This window comes from Protopterus annectens, chromosome 11.part0 (genome assembly GCF_019279795.1).
Source record: "Protopterus annectens isolate FY-2018-M chromosome 11.part0, PAN1.0, whole genome shotgun sequence".
Taxonomy (NCBI): Eukaryota; Metazoa; Chordata; order Ceratodontiformes; family Protopteridae; genus Protopterus; species Protopterus annectens.
Window position 1 is genome coordinate 1,255,422,624 of NC_056745.1, and position 14,764 is coordinate 1,255,437,387.

Here is a 14,764-nt window from a genome sequence, read left to right on the forward strand (position 1 = left end):
ACCACATAGTTTTTCAGCAAGTTCTAAGAAAGGCGCATGCTCAGTGCACTGCAAGCATAAATCAGCAAAACCCAAATCCAGCTTTATTGTTAACTGCTGCAATTGTGGTGCCTGTCATGAGTTTAAGAGAGGAATGCTTAGCATTTGGTCAGCAATGCCACAGGTATAAAGAAAAAAAAAATGAAACCATTTTCAAAAGTTTTGCAAATCAAGTAAACCTCACACTGTTAGGGTCATTTGAAAAAACAAATTGATCAAGTAGGGTTGCAGTCTACTTTCTGTGTAGATGATGTAATTGGTGGAAAGGTTGATGCAGTGAATCTGTTGGCAAAGAACAAAGTGTTTTGTACTATCCAGTTCAATGGTAAATCCACCAAGCTCAAAGTAGACACTGGTTCAAAGTGTAATGTTATGTCAGCAGACACATTTGCTAAGGTGAGGACTAATGGTCAACTCAGTGTGGCTAGTAGTGCGAAACTTGTTGCTGTGGAGATGAAGAAATTCAAACCGAAAGCTTGGTAGTGCTTTCTTGTTATTTGGCTAGGAACTGTTACAGCTTGTTATACTATATAGTTCAAAGACCTGTGCAGTCATTATTGGGTGTGGGATACAGTTTGAGAATGAATCTGCCTTCTTTTGCCAAAGAAGTTCATCATATAAGCATATATCATAGTTCCAAGTTTTCTGAAGCCATTTTTTCAGAGTATGCTGATGTTTTCGACAACAGGTTGGGCAAGCTTCCAGTTGTGTATTCTATGAAGTTAGACGTAGAGGTCAGTCCAGTAGTCAGACCAGCAAAAAAAGTTCCGATAGCTGTGCAGGATAAAGTCGAAGCTCAGTTGGATAAAGTGGTGCAGCAAGGTGTAATTTGTTTAGTTACAGAGTTACAGAACCAAATGAATGGGCATCGTCCATGGTAGCAGCCCACAAAAAAAAGGCTCAGAAGAAATCAGAATATGTATTGACCCAAAAGATTTGAACAAAACATTGAAGAGACCGCATCATCCAATGTGTACAGTTGAGGAAGTCTCAACCTTAATACCGAATCCCACTGTTTTTTCTGTCTTGGATGCAAAAAGTTAATTTTGACAGGTGATGCTTGATCGCAAATCCTCATTATTGACTACTTTCAGTACCCTGTTTGGCAGATATAGATTCCTAAGGATGCCATTTGGAATAAATTCTGCAAGTGAAGTCTTCCAGCGTGCAATGGAGCAAATTTTTTCAGGTTATCTTTGTACCATAGTAGTAGATGATTTATTAGTTGGGGGCAGTGGTGAAGCAGAGCATGACAGAAATCTTAAGAGAGTTCTAGACAAAGCACGTGAAGTGAACTTAAAGCTCAATCCTCTGAAGTGCAAATTCAAACTACCAGAAGTAGTAGGTTGTTTATTTACCAGCACTGGGTTGAGACCAGACCTGCCCAAGCAAGCAGCCATTCATGAGATGTCAGCACCAGATAATGTTCAAGCTCTATAGCATTTTCTTGGCATGGTCAGCTATTTAGGCAAGTTTATACCAGACTTCAGTGAGTTGACAGCACCTTTAAGAGAGATGATGTGCAAAAATGTTACATGGTGTTGGTTGGAACAGCACTAGAAGGCATTTGAAGTCCTTAAGCAGAAAATTGCCACCCCACCTACATTTAAGATACTATGATGTCAGTAAACCAGTCTCCCGTGATGCTTCAAAATGTGGTCTTGGCACAGTTATTCTTTAGGAAGGCAGACCAGTAGCCTATGCATCTAGAACACTTACCCAAATTGAAATGCATTATGCTCAAATTTAGAAAGAACTTTTGGCAATAGTATTTGCATGTTCCAAGTTCCATAATTATATCTATGATCGAGATATTCAGATTGAAACTGATCATCAACCTCTAATTACTAATTTAAAGAAACCTATCCATTCAGCTCCAGCGAGATTACAAAGTATGATGCTGAAATTGCAAATGTACAACTTCAAAATGGTCTGTACAAAAGGCAAACTTCTTTATCTGGCTGATACCTTATCCAGACTGCCCAGAAATGCAACGGAACAGCTTGACGCAGAGAATTTTGACTTTGGTATAATGGAATTGTGCAATTTTTCTAACATGAGACTTGATAAGCTGAGAGATCATACAAAGATTGATCTAATTTTGCAAAAGATTAACCACTACATTAATGTTGGATGGCTGTCAAAACAATCAAGTGTACCAGTTGAAGTGCAAACTTATTTTCCTTACAGAGACAAGATGTTGATGGAAGATGGCATTATTTTCAAAGGTCTTAAAATTGTTGTTCCTGCTTCCTTACAACATGAATATATCCAGATTTTGCATTGTGGTCAACCAGGTTCTGATTTTACCAAAAGAAGGGTGAAAGAACTAGTATTTTGGCCTTTTCTAGTAAAAGATATTGATAGAGTACTTTCTTATTGTTCAGTATGCAGTAGTACTAAACCGCATTTGTAAAGAAAACCACTTCAGCAAAGTCAAGGTCCTGAACTTCCTTGGTCAACAGTAGCCACTGATATATTACAGTAAAACAATTAGCATTACTTAGTATTATTCAAACTGGTTTGAGATTGATTTACTACCTAACCTAACGTCCACTACTGTTATTACTAAGTTGAAATGTAATTTTTCAGTCCATGGTAGTCCACACAGTTATTTCTAATAATGGTACTGAATTTACTAGTCAGTTATTTCAGAAATTTGCAAGAGAATGTGACTTTGTACATGCTACTAGTAGTCTAGAATATCCACAGTCAACTGGACTAGCTGAATGTGCAGTGCAGAGTGCAAAGTAATTACTTGAAAGGTCAAAGTGTGAAAAAAACTCTAGCAGTTTCTTAAAAATATAGTTCCAAGTTTTCTAATGCTTCTGCTTTTTTATAAGGGTTAACTTGGGCTGTTTTGGCCATGGCAAACAAAGTTTCACTAGTGTCCCTGAGGGAGAGAGATTCCTCCCATAAATAAGACATACCATGAGCATGTACTGTTCGAGGGAGCAGCATAACTTTCAGTAGTGTGTTATCTGCAGAGAGTTCATTGTCTGCTCTCAGAAGCAGGGGAGATCCTATACTGTAGGTTGGCTGAACTAGCTGTTTTTGCTTAACATTCATCTCTGCTCCCTGAGCTCCATTCATCTGGCATCTCACCTTTAAAAAAATAGATTTAATAAACATCTTAAACCGATATTCATTAGGCAGGTTTTTGCAGTTAGCGTTTCTAAGCAGTTAAGTTGTTGAGGAGCCTTTACAAAAAATAAAACCTGTAGACCCATTTGAGTGATATCTTACTGTTGAAATAGAGGGATAAAGCCCTGACCATGGTCCAGCTGACACAGAGAAATGGTCTTGACTATGGCTCAGGTGACCTAAGTTCATTTATTGGCTTGGGTGTTCTATGGAGAAGCAGGGAAGATGGTTGTGCTTATCCTAGAGTGGAGGAAGAGTGAGGGACACTCCTTTGTAGCGTTCCTTGTAGTGACTAATGCTTAAAAGTAAACACCTGTGCTGGAGAGTAGAGGAGAAACAGAGGAGGCTTGGCTATTAAATATTTGTTTGGCAGTAATACCCTGAACAGTAATTCTTTGCAGGGTAAAAGCCAGAAGGTGTAGTACAGAATTACATTGTACATATCCTTAAACTAAATAAAAATAGTCATCAGGCACTGATATTTAAAACTGAATACTAAAACTCTTTACTTGAAAATAAATAAAACAGTGCAGTTGGTAAAATCAAATGTAAGCAGTTTAAAACTAGGAGAAGGACTATACAAACCAAACACTAAATAGGAAGATGGTGTAAAGTATTCTAGCTAACTGCTTATCTGGACCTCTCTCTACCAGTTCTTAAAAAAGTTAGCTGAATTTCTGTCTTAATTCAGAAGTTCAAGTGTAATTGCATAATTTCCTCATCCTCAGGCAAAATGGAATCTAGTTTGAACTGTGCAAATACATTGCATCTGGACACAATCAAAAAGTAAGCAGTATCTTTCTTGGTGGTTGCTTTCTGTCTGCCTAAATGAATCACGGTATGTATGTATGGACGGCGCAGTGATGCAGCAGTTTGCATTATCGCCTCACAGCAAGAGGTTCTCCAGTTTGATTCTCTGCTGAGGTGCCTTCTGTATGGAGTGTGTATGTCCTCCGTGCATTCGTGTGGGTTTCCTCCTGGTGCTCTGATTTCCTCCCATGTTACAAAGACATGCGTCTGGAGCGTTTCTCCCCAGCTCCCTGAAAATTGGCTTGTTCCAAGTTGGACTTTCCTGGTAAACAAATGTTAAATAAATAAATGAGTAAATGTCACAGGCAATATTTACTGTTTTAGTATGGAAAATTATTCTCCTTACACTCTCAACTGTGTTTATGGGGGGTACCTAGTAAGGTAGCGTCTGTATTGAGTAATGCAGCTGTATAGAGCTATGTACACTTGTGAATCCAGATTATTTTCAGTTTCTGACAATTCTACTGCATTTCCACTGAAAGTAGTCACATACTTTATACTATTTACAGTTTTTTTTTCATTTTATACATGCACTTGCTCCAAGATTTGCAGCAAGTACAGATGTATGAAAAGGATTGCATTTACTTTAGCTTAACACAACTTCTTCACAAAATATATGTGGACCTCTGGTTTGTTTGGCTTAGTTTTGAGATGATGTTCATAAGCAGTTGGCACTAATGCCGTTTTGGAATGAAGGACATTCTAGTTTAAAGCTGTGATTTTAATGTTACTGTTGATTGGGAATTTTTAACTAGTGGTTATAGTGTGGGCATGCACTTTAGATACTTTGTGTTCTCTCCATTTTTGATAATGTGGTTCTTTTTTCAGTTGTGTATTGGTTATTGGGATTTCAGTACAGTACATGTTCTAACTTTTCATTATTATTAATGTAGATTTTGCCAATAAGGTATATGTGACTTTATTTTTTAATCCCAGAGTGTGATACATTATAACCGTGTCTATATCACTTCCACGAAAACATAAGTACTCAAGCACCTATCCATTGACCCTAATACAGTGAACATCTGTCTATTGAATGTTTACATCAGCGAACATGTTTCCCAGGGCAAAGAGTTAGCTGTCCAACATCTGGATATTACCCTTTCCCCCACTGCAGTGCAGTGTTGGAGTTGGTATATTTAAGTAGGGGTGTGTGGGAAGCATAACTGATATACTGCGGTGTGTGTATTGTTTGGCATGTTGGAAAGCTAACTCTTTGCCCTGGGAAAAGTTTTGCTAATGTGCAGTTCGATGATTGGATCTTTTGCTGTATTGGGATTGATGGATAGGTGTTCGAGTACTTGTGTTTTCGTGGAAGTGATATAGCCCCAGTATAACCATGGTCAAAAGATCATGTTCCTGCCTTGTTATTTAGTTGCAGGAAAAGAACAACTATTATTCATCCTTTTGTGTGCATCCCTTAATGAAATGTCTGTTAATTTGTTTTATATGTATTGTCTGTGCAGGTGAGGATGCATTGCCTAATGGGCTTGATGTTACCTTTGAAGTAGCTGAACTCCGCAGACTAACAGGAAGTTACAACACTATGGTCGGCAACAATGAAGGAAGCATGGTATGGAACATGTAGAAATCTAAAAAAACAATCTTTTCTGATTAACTCAGTTTTGTCAAAAGGTTTAATGCATGTCCCATGGTGTCCAGAGTTTTGTGAGCCTATTGCAGAACAGAAAATATGCATTTCTACTTCCTTGAGATAACTAGTTCATTTCCACTAAGAAGGCTGAGTCATTGGAAGTATTTGTTTAGGTCTTCCCATCAGTAAATGTAGTATCATCCCCTAGGCTGTTTTTTGGATGTATTGTGACCAGTATCACCCAAGACAAACATATTCATGCACATTGTTCTTGTTCTCCACAACAGCCATTGTAAATATCTGATCTTTGGATTAGATGTTAAACCGATGTTCCAACTGCAGGAGTTGGTGGTAGCTCAGGTGGATATAAAAGATCCAGTGGCACTTATTGAAAAGACTAGGGGTCCTTTTTTTATATACAAAAAAAAATCTTATTTGTGACATATTTACAAATGTACAACTATCTAGATATATAAATATATTTATATGTATTCATAGTTTTCCTTACAATCCCACTAAATTTTCATCCCCATTAGAGCCCCACTCCTTTTTCCATAACCACCATCTGATTTTACTTGATATTGTTGCGAAAATCTGTTTACCATTAAACATAATTTCATTTATTCTTTCATTCAGTATAGCCCATATGACATAAAATAACTTTTATATATTCTTTTAACATATTTTTAATTCTTTTAATAGCCATATTTTACACTATCTGTGTTTATTTGTCCACTTTTTATATCTTCGGGGGAAAAAAAACTTCTTTACATAGTTTTTTCCATAACTTTTTTGCGCTTTACATTTCAAAAACACATGTTCAGTAGTTTCATCTTCTTGACAATGTAAACCTATTCTGTCACTTTTCTTTTTATATGGCATATTTCCTTTTACTGGTTAATAATCTATTACCAGTCTCCACTGAAAATCCCAACATTCTACTTCCTGATTACACCATTTGCTTCTTAATTTTATAGCTTTATTTTTTTCATCTGTTAGATTTTCCCATAGTTTTACATAGTAATGTTTTATCATTACATTCCTGTACCACACTTTTCTTTTTCTATGTCATCAGTTTTTATTTTCCACAAAAATATTTTTTTCTTGGTAACATTTTATTTCTTCATTTATTTACTCCTTTTTCTCTCTTAATCTTTTTTACCATACCCCAAAATTTGTCATACTTGTATCTTTTTCATTTATCCACTTTAACACTTTGTGCAAAGTTAATGAAGCAGCATATACCACTGGGTTAATTAACCCTAAACCACCTCCTTTATTATTTGGATGCCACAGTGGTGCAGCAGTTAACATTGTTGTCTCACAGCAAGAGGTTTTCAGTTCAATTCTCGGCTGGGGTGCCTTCTGTACGGAGTCTGCATATCCTCTCTGCGTTCATGTTGGTTTTCTCCGGGTGCTCTGGTTTCCTCCCCCGGTACAAAGACATGCGCCTGGAGCGTTTCTCCCTGGGCCTCCACTGAAAATTGACTCGTTCCAAGTCTGACTTTCTCATTAAACAAATAATAATTAATTAAATAAATAACTACAAAATTACTCTTTTTACTGGTTGTAATCCAGAACATCATATAAATGAAAAAATATCTGCAGCAATTCCTTTTCAACTACTGTTGGTAACATAGATACCGTTGCTAAGTATGCTGTTTTTCCACATCAGAGCTGAATCTATCACATAAGCCTTTTTTCCAAATAATAATTTAGGTTAACCAGAAAAGACAGATCTGAAGTAGTTTACTTCATTTGGTCTTCAACCTGTGGGTATTCGGATCCAGATCAGATCCGAGATAGCCGCATTACTAGCATCTGATCCAAGCTCCAAGCTCCTCCCCTTACCCATAATGCCCCCCCTGTCTCCTTCCTTCCCTCAAATCTCATTTGCTGCTCCAGGCTTATCTTTGGGTAAGTATTAGTTTGCAGTGTAGGATTCCCCTACTCTCTTTTTTTCTACCTCCCCTACCTCGCGTCTTGTCTGTTCAAAAAAAAAAAAAAAAGTTTTAGTCTAGTATTTCCCTATTCACCTCCCCAGTACCCTGTAGTGTTGTTAGTGAGCAAGTGTGTGATTGTGGTGTGTGCACAGAGTGTGGCCATAAGCTTTCCCCAGTTGATGGCCACACTCTGTGTAGTGTGTTTAGGCGCAGCCCATCTTCTCATGGCCTGCTCCATCTGCGCTGGCTTTAACCCTAAGGCCTTTAAGGATAGAAGGGCTAAACTAGTCTTGAAAGGTCTTCTTCCCTCCTCTGGGACGGCCCTCCCTGTTACTTCTAGTCCGGCCACGGCAATGGCCACTTCTTCTTCCCCGATCTCCCTCCTTGGGGCCTGCGGATGGAGACATAACTAAGGACAAACCTAAACAGGACAGACCCAGGAAGAGATCCCTGGACCCCTCGGTTCCATCAGGTCCTCCTCCCAAGGCTATGACTTCTTCAAGGCATGGTACCCCCCCCCGACTCCACTCACCCACATTTTCGCCAGAGGTGTCCAGACCACATTCCAGAGCCTCTCCTCACTAGCACTCTGGGCCGGGATCGGTGGCTTCGTCATCGTGCTCCACTCGTAGTTTGAGCGAGGCAGAGATGGATAGAATGATGTGGAAATTCATCTACACCCAGATCCAGTTGGGAGTCTTTCCAGCCCCCTCTCCCTCTGAAGTGGGGAGCTCGCAACCCTTTTTCTCCCCTATAACTCCTTCTCTGATCCAACCCTTGGTTTTGGAGTCCTTGGATCCCAGAAGTCTCGAGCTCGGGGGGGTCAGCGCCAACTGTTTTTTGTACCTCATCGCCGGTCATTGCCTTGAGTATGTCAGATCTGAGCTCTCTGAGCTGTAACCTTAGCATCTGATCCGAGGGGGTTCTGTCGGCTCTGAGTTTGTCAAACTGCAGTCTCCCCTTTGGCATCTTGGCTCCTGTGGATTCTGCTTCGACTCCACCACCTGATCCAAGGAGACCGCCTCCCTTAATTGTTTCCCAGGATATCCGCTCTCCTTCGGCATTCGATGTGGTGGAGAGGGTCCTGTCAAGTGGGTCGAGACCCCTGACCATTTCCTCCTCTGATTCCACCTCTACTCCCTCTTTTCTGGGTATGGCTCTGACTCTTCTGTCATCTCAGGGACAGGCTGTGCTTCAGGAGGTTCCCACTCTGGAGCAGCAGGACATTTGCGAGTCCTCCCCAGAGAGTCCCACTGAGGAGGTCCCTTGCAAGCGAACGTGCAAATGGATGCACCTGGACCTCTATCCAGAGTCCCTCACAGATGACACTGACTTGGAGGAAGGGGAAGGTTTTCCTAGATCACCCCCCCCCCCAGGATGTCTCTTTTGGAGACATTATGGAACGTCTGTGCCACAGATGTGGGTAGTCTGCCCAAAAACCAACCGCAGATGAGTCAGTGTTCCTGGAGGCATTCTGCACGGGCCCATCTACCTCCTGGGAGTCCCCCCCCCCCACACACACACACGGATCCACTTGCGGACCTGATCACCACCAGGGCATGGAAGAAACAGACACCATGGAACCTATTCCAAAAAGAACAGATAAAGTACTCAGCCCCCCCTCCACCGGACAAGCCTAGCTGGAGTAAGGGGTCCCCAGTAGACGCTATGGTGGTGGCAGTTGCCACTGAGAAGGAGCTTGCTCAGGAGAGCTTACATGGTCCATCCTCCTGACAGGGAGTCGAGGACTATGGATCGCTTGGGGAAGCGTGTTTATGCTGCAGCAACCTTTTCCATAAGGGAGCTGAACTATATCAGGCATGTCATCAGATTACAGCATGACCTGGGAAGTCGCTGAATCGCCCCGAGTCCATGTCGGCGGAAGGCAGGAAAGTGTTCTCTGCATGCATGGCCACTGTAAAAGCTGTCTCGAATACGTCTATACATCTCCTTTCCCATGCCATGGAAGGAGCTGCAAGGGCTGCCTGATGCGGCGTTGCTATGAGGCGGCACACCTGGTTTTGGCTATGCCAGTTTTCGGAACCCTTCAGGGTGTCCTTTGTCAATGCCCCCTATGATGGTTCTTCCCTGTTCGGGAAGTCTGTTCTTGAGACGCTGGTCCAGAGTGAAAAGGATGGGAAGACACTGTCTGCCATCGGAATCCACTTCTCCATCCCTCAAAGGCCCTTTTCGAGGAACCAGCGAAGGGCAAAGAAGATGTGGTTCCGGAAATCTCAGTTCTCCTGGGACACTCAGGACTCATCTTCCCCCAGAGGCAGAGGGGGATATAATAGACACCAGCACAGAGGCAGAGGGGGTTCGAGGAACATCTGCTCTTGAGAACCATTCTCGGACAGACCTGCACAGCAGCCCTGAGGGGCTACCCGACTGCTCATCTCTGGAGGCAGTCTGGGGACGTCTTTCCTTACATCTGATGGAATGGGAGTCCTTAACCTACGTTTGGTGTTACAAATCATATCCAGAGGCTATACCATCCCGTTTATGGTTACATATCCACCACCAAAACACCTCCCAGACATTCCATCCGTGCAAAGGGGGTAGCAGCACTAGAAATACTACCACTGCTAAGAAAGCGAGTCATCCAACACGACCCCCCCCCCTAGACCAATCCGGATCAAGCTTCTATTCCAGGTTCTTTTTGGTGCCAAAGAAAACGGGGGACCTAAGACCAATTCTGGATCTTTCCACCTTGAACCTGTTTGTACACCAGGAAAAATTCCAGATGGTGACTCCACAGTCTTTTCTGTCCTATCTGCAGGCAGAGGATTAGATGTGCTCGATAGACCTCAAGTACGTGTACTGTCACATCAAAATGAACAAGTGCTTCTGCAGGTTTCTCCACTTCCGGGTGGGAGCCAGTCACTGTCAGTTCAGAGACCTACCCTTTGGTCTCACCACAGCCCCCATGGTGTTTACCAAAATAATGGCTGTGGTAGCGGCTCACCTGAGGCTTCAGGGGATTCATGTCTTTCCCTCCCTGGACGATTGGCTCCTTGCTGCCCCTACCAAGCATCTACTTTGCAGTGCCAGGGACTACTTCCTTGTATTAGCACGCAGTCTGTGCATTACCATCAACCTCAGCAAATCGTCTCTGACTCCAGTACAGAGTCTAGGCTTCATCGGAGCCTGGTTGGATATAGTTTGAATGTTAGTTTATCTCACTCTGGAAAAGGGTGCACATTATAAGACTTCATGTATCTTACATTCTTCAGACTTCCCTTCCATCGGCAGATACAGTGCTGCAGGTTCTATGGCAGCAACAATCAGTCTTTTACCCCTGGCACGGCTTCACATGTGAGTCCTTCAATGGACACTAGCAGTCCAGTGGTCTCTTCTGGACCTTCCTCTATCCCATCCGATTTGTATATCTTGGGCATGCAGGGAATCTCTCCTTTGGTGGATCCTCTCTCCGGATCTTCTCGAGGGAGATCCATTTCTCTCAGTCTTTCCCACCACTACGGTGACCATGGATGCTTCCCAGCTGGGGGAGGGAGGGCATTGCTCAGGGAGAACAGTCCAAGGCACGTGGTCCCCCTGTGAGACCAACTTGCATATCAATGTCCTGGAGATGAGGGCGGTTCTTCTAGTGTTGCAAGCCCTTCATGCCCATCTTCCTCTGAGGACAGTTGCTATTCAGACAGCATGTCTGTAGTCTGGTATATAAACAAGCAGGGTGGAACCAGATCTTACCCCCTTTGTCACGAAGTCATGAGAATGTGGAAATGGGCGATTTCCATCGGCCGCTTTCTAGTGGCAACGCACATTCCCAGATGGTCCAGCATTCTAGCGGACAGGCTCAGCAGAACTATTCTGATGCCTTATGAGTGGTCTCTGAATCCTTTAGTAGTGAAACGGATCTTCCTCAAGTGGGGTCAGCCTTGTTGCGATCTCTTAGCATCTCCTTCCAATGCGAAATGCAGCGAGTTTTTCGCTCTGAACCCCTCTCAGGGGGAAGCCCCCAGAGCTGCACTAGTTCATGCTTGGCCTCCCGGTTTTCTTTATACTTACCCCCCCCCCCCAGTTACGTGTCATCCCGAAGTTTCTTCAGAAAGCTTGCAGGTCGGGGAGCTCAGTATTCCTCATTGCCCCATTCTGGCCTCGCCAAGTCTGGTTCCCCTCCATTTGGTCTCACCTGTTAGTTCCACCATGGATCTTGGATCCAGTTCCGGATCTCATTTCTCACCCTTCGGGGATTCCTTACCCAGACCTGGACAGTCTGAAGCTCACTGCTTGGCTGGTCCAGTTCCAGTTATGATTAGGACTCCCGGTTTATCTCCAGTCAAGACTATACTGGTGGCAGCTCACAAATCTTCCACCAGGAAAATATATCGTAGCAAGTGGAAACATTTGTCTTTATGGACCTCTCAGCGGGAGTTAGATCCTTTTATGGCTCCGGTCCCAGCTGTTCTAAGATTTCTAGCTGGTATCTTTCACCAAGGTGCTAGTTCTTCTACTGTCAAAGTCCAATTGGCTGCCATCTCTAATTTCCATGTGGGGGAAAATATGGCTTCTCTAGCTTCCTCTAGGCTTTGTAAAGCCTTCCTTAAAGGTACCTTTCTATTACGGCCCTCGGTAAAAGATCCTACACCGCCTTGGGACCTTACCTTTGTTCTTCAGGCTCTTGTCTCTCCTCCCTTTGAGCCTGCGACATCAGCAGATTTACAGTTTCTTTTCTGGAAGACAGCCTTCTTAGTGGCCATCACTTCGGCTAGGAGGGTGTCAGAACTTCAAGCATTGTCCATCAAAGTTCCATATATGATTTTTCATAAAGACAGGATTACCCTGCTCACTAATCCTTCCTTCCTCCCTAAAGTGGCCTCAGAAGCAAATATCAATCAAACTGTCAATTTGCCTGTCTTCTTTCCTAACTTCCAAAACAGAGGTGAATACAAATTACATTTATTGGATGTACACAGACAACTGAGGTTTTATTTACATAGAACAAAATATTTTCATAAATCTAACCAGTTGTTTGTCTCTTACCACAAACCCTTGCTAGACAAACCAATTTCTAAAGTTAAAATCCCCCATTGGATTTCACAATGTATCATTCCAGCATACTCTGATAGAGGTATCTACCCTCTGGGTCAGGTGTAAGCCCTTTCAACTAGATCTATGGTAACATCAGCAGCCTTTTGGTATGGGGTTTCGCTAGATGATATCTGTGCTGCAGCTACTTGATCCTCATCTCACACCTTTATATCCCATTACAAATTGGACATTGTGTCTAGGAGCAGGGCATTCTTTGGTTCTGCGGTGCTTTGGAATATCCTTCCATGAGGGCCACCTGGTGTTGGTAGCTAGGCAGATTGAAGACCAAATGAAGTAAACTACTTCAGATAAAGAAGTTATGTACTCACCATAATGTTCCATCTGAGTAGTTGTACTTCATTTGTCTTCAACCATCCACCCCCTTCGCCTTGATCTTATCACTATTGTCCTATGTTGGTATAGGAGAGGTGCACACTTGTGGCTCTCCTGGTCATGCTTAGCTTAGGATTTGTGAAATCTTTTTAGTGGCAAGATCTAATTGGGTCGGACTTATATTCTCTTGTAAAGCAAACTCGATCTGAGGGAAGGAAGGAAGGAGATAGAGGGGCATTATGGGTAAGGGGAGGAAGTTGGGGCTCAGATCAGATGCTAGTAATATGGCCGTCTCAGATCGGATTGAAATACCCACATGTTGAAGACAAATGAAGCACAGCTACTCTAATGGAACGTTATGGTGAGTATATAACTTCCTTTTTTTCTTTGATTTCTTCTATTTTTTTCCCATGAGTTCTACTTAACATCTTTATTCACAAATTTTATTCCAACCACAGAAATTATATTTATTGTAAAATCTATGCTCCCAGCTTCACTAAATCACCTAAACCTTTATTTTTCTATTAATTTAAAGCCACCCATGTTACCTCTAGAACCTCATTTGTTCAAATCATTGCTACTTTTATCCAAATTTAGTTTTTTTGCAGTTATTATGGATGTCATCTGCATATGTTAACAGGACTGGAATTCTTAACCCTTCAAGTGTTGTATACCCCACCTCTTTTATTTTGTAATTTATTTCATATGCTGTCGCATTCATAACTAATGCAAAGAGTATATAACTCGTTCGGCATTCCAATCTTACACCACTTTTCATATCCACCTCTTGGTTTAATCAGCCATTTACAATCATTTTTACTTTATTACTATATGTTTTCATACATAATTTCCTAACTTTCTCACTTATATTGTATTCTTTCATTATTACCTATAAGATTTCATGTTCACCTGTATCAGATACCATATTAAGGTCTCCTATCATTGTTTGCTATTCTTCCCTATTCATAATAACATCCACAATTTCTCTATCATTAATTATTCTTGACACCCTTTCTCCTTTATACAGTATATACTGTCTACCATAATATTTTTCATTTTAGTTTCAAATAACTTTTGTAATATTTTCATTAAGATCTTTTTACTATTCAGTACTATTTTGTCTCCAGTTTTTTTTTTTTTTAGTTGTCTTCTATCTTCCTCCATATGAATGTAGGTATTCCACTACACAACTCTTTATACATACATTCTTCATTTAACCAATCATTCAAAATCTTTAAAAAGCATATATATTTTTGCTAATCCCTTAATTGTTTTTTTTTTTTTTTTGTATTCTTTCATTATTACCTATAAGATTTCATGTTCACCTGTATCAGATACCATATTAAGGTCTCCTATCATTGTTTGCTATTCTTCCCTATTCATAATAACATCCACAATTTCTCTATCATTAATTATTCTTGACACCCTTTCTCCTTTATACAGTATATAATGTCTACCATAATATTTTTCATTTTAGTTTCAAATAACTTTTGTAATATTTTCATTAAGATCTTTTTACTATTCAGTACTATTTTGTCTCCAGTTTTTTTTTTTTTAGTTGTCTTCTATCTTCCTCCATATGAATGTAGGTATTCCACTACACAACTCTTTATACATACATTCTTCATTTAACCATTCATTCAAAATCTTTAAAAAGCATATATATTTTTGCTAATCCCTTAATTTTTTTTTTTTTTTACATTTCATACCCTATTCCATCTGGTCCTCTAGCCAAATCTATACTTGCTTCTCCTAATACTTCATCTAGCTCGTATAAAGATATCTCCTTTTCTAACTCCTTATTCTCTCTTTATGTTTACTTTCCATGTGTTTTCACTACCTTCTTTTT

General features: G+C 41.1%; 1 protein-coding gene across 1 annotated transcript in view; it reads left to right on the forward strand.

The window, feature by feature from the left end:
* The window catches only part of SAMM50 (SAMM50 sorting and assembly machinery component), a 1,314,985-nt gene that overhangs the window by 326,502 nt on the left and 973,719 nt on the right, over positions 1-14,764 (forward strand). The window contains exon 5 of the mRNA XM_044088615.1: positions 5,460-5,566. Coding sequence (XP_043944550.1) covers positions 5,460-5,566 — 107 coding nt within the window. The remainder of the gene's footprint in view (positions 1-5,459; positions 5,567-14,764) is intronic.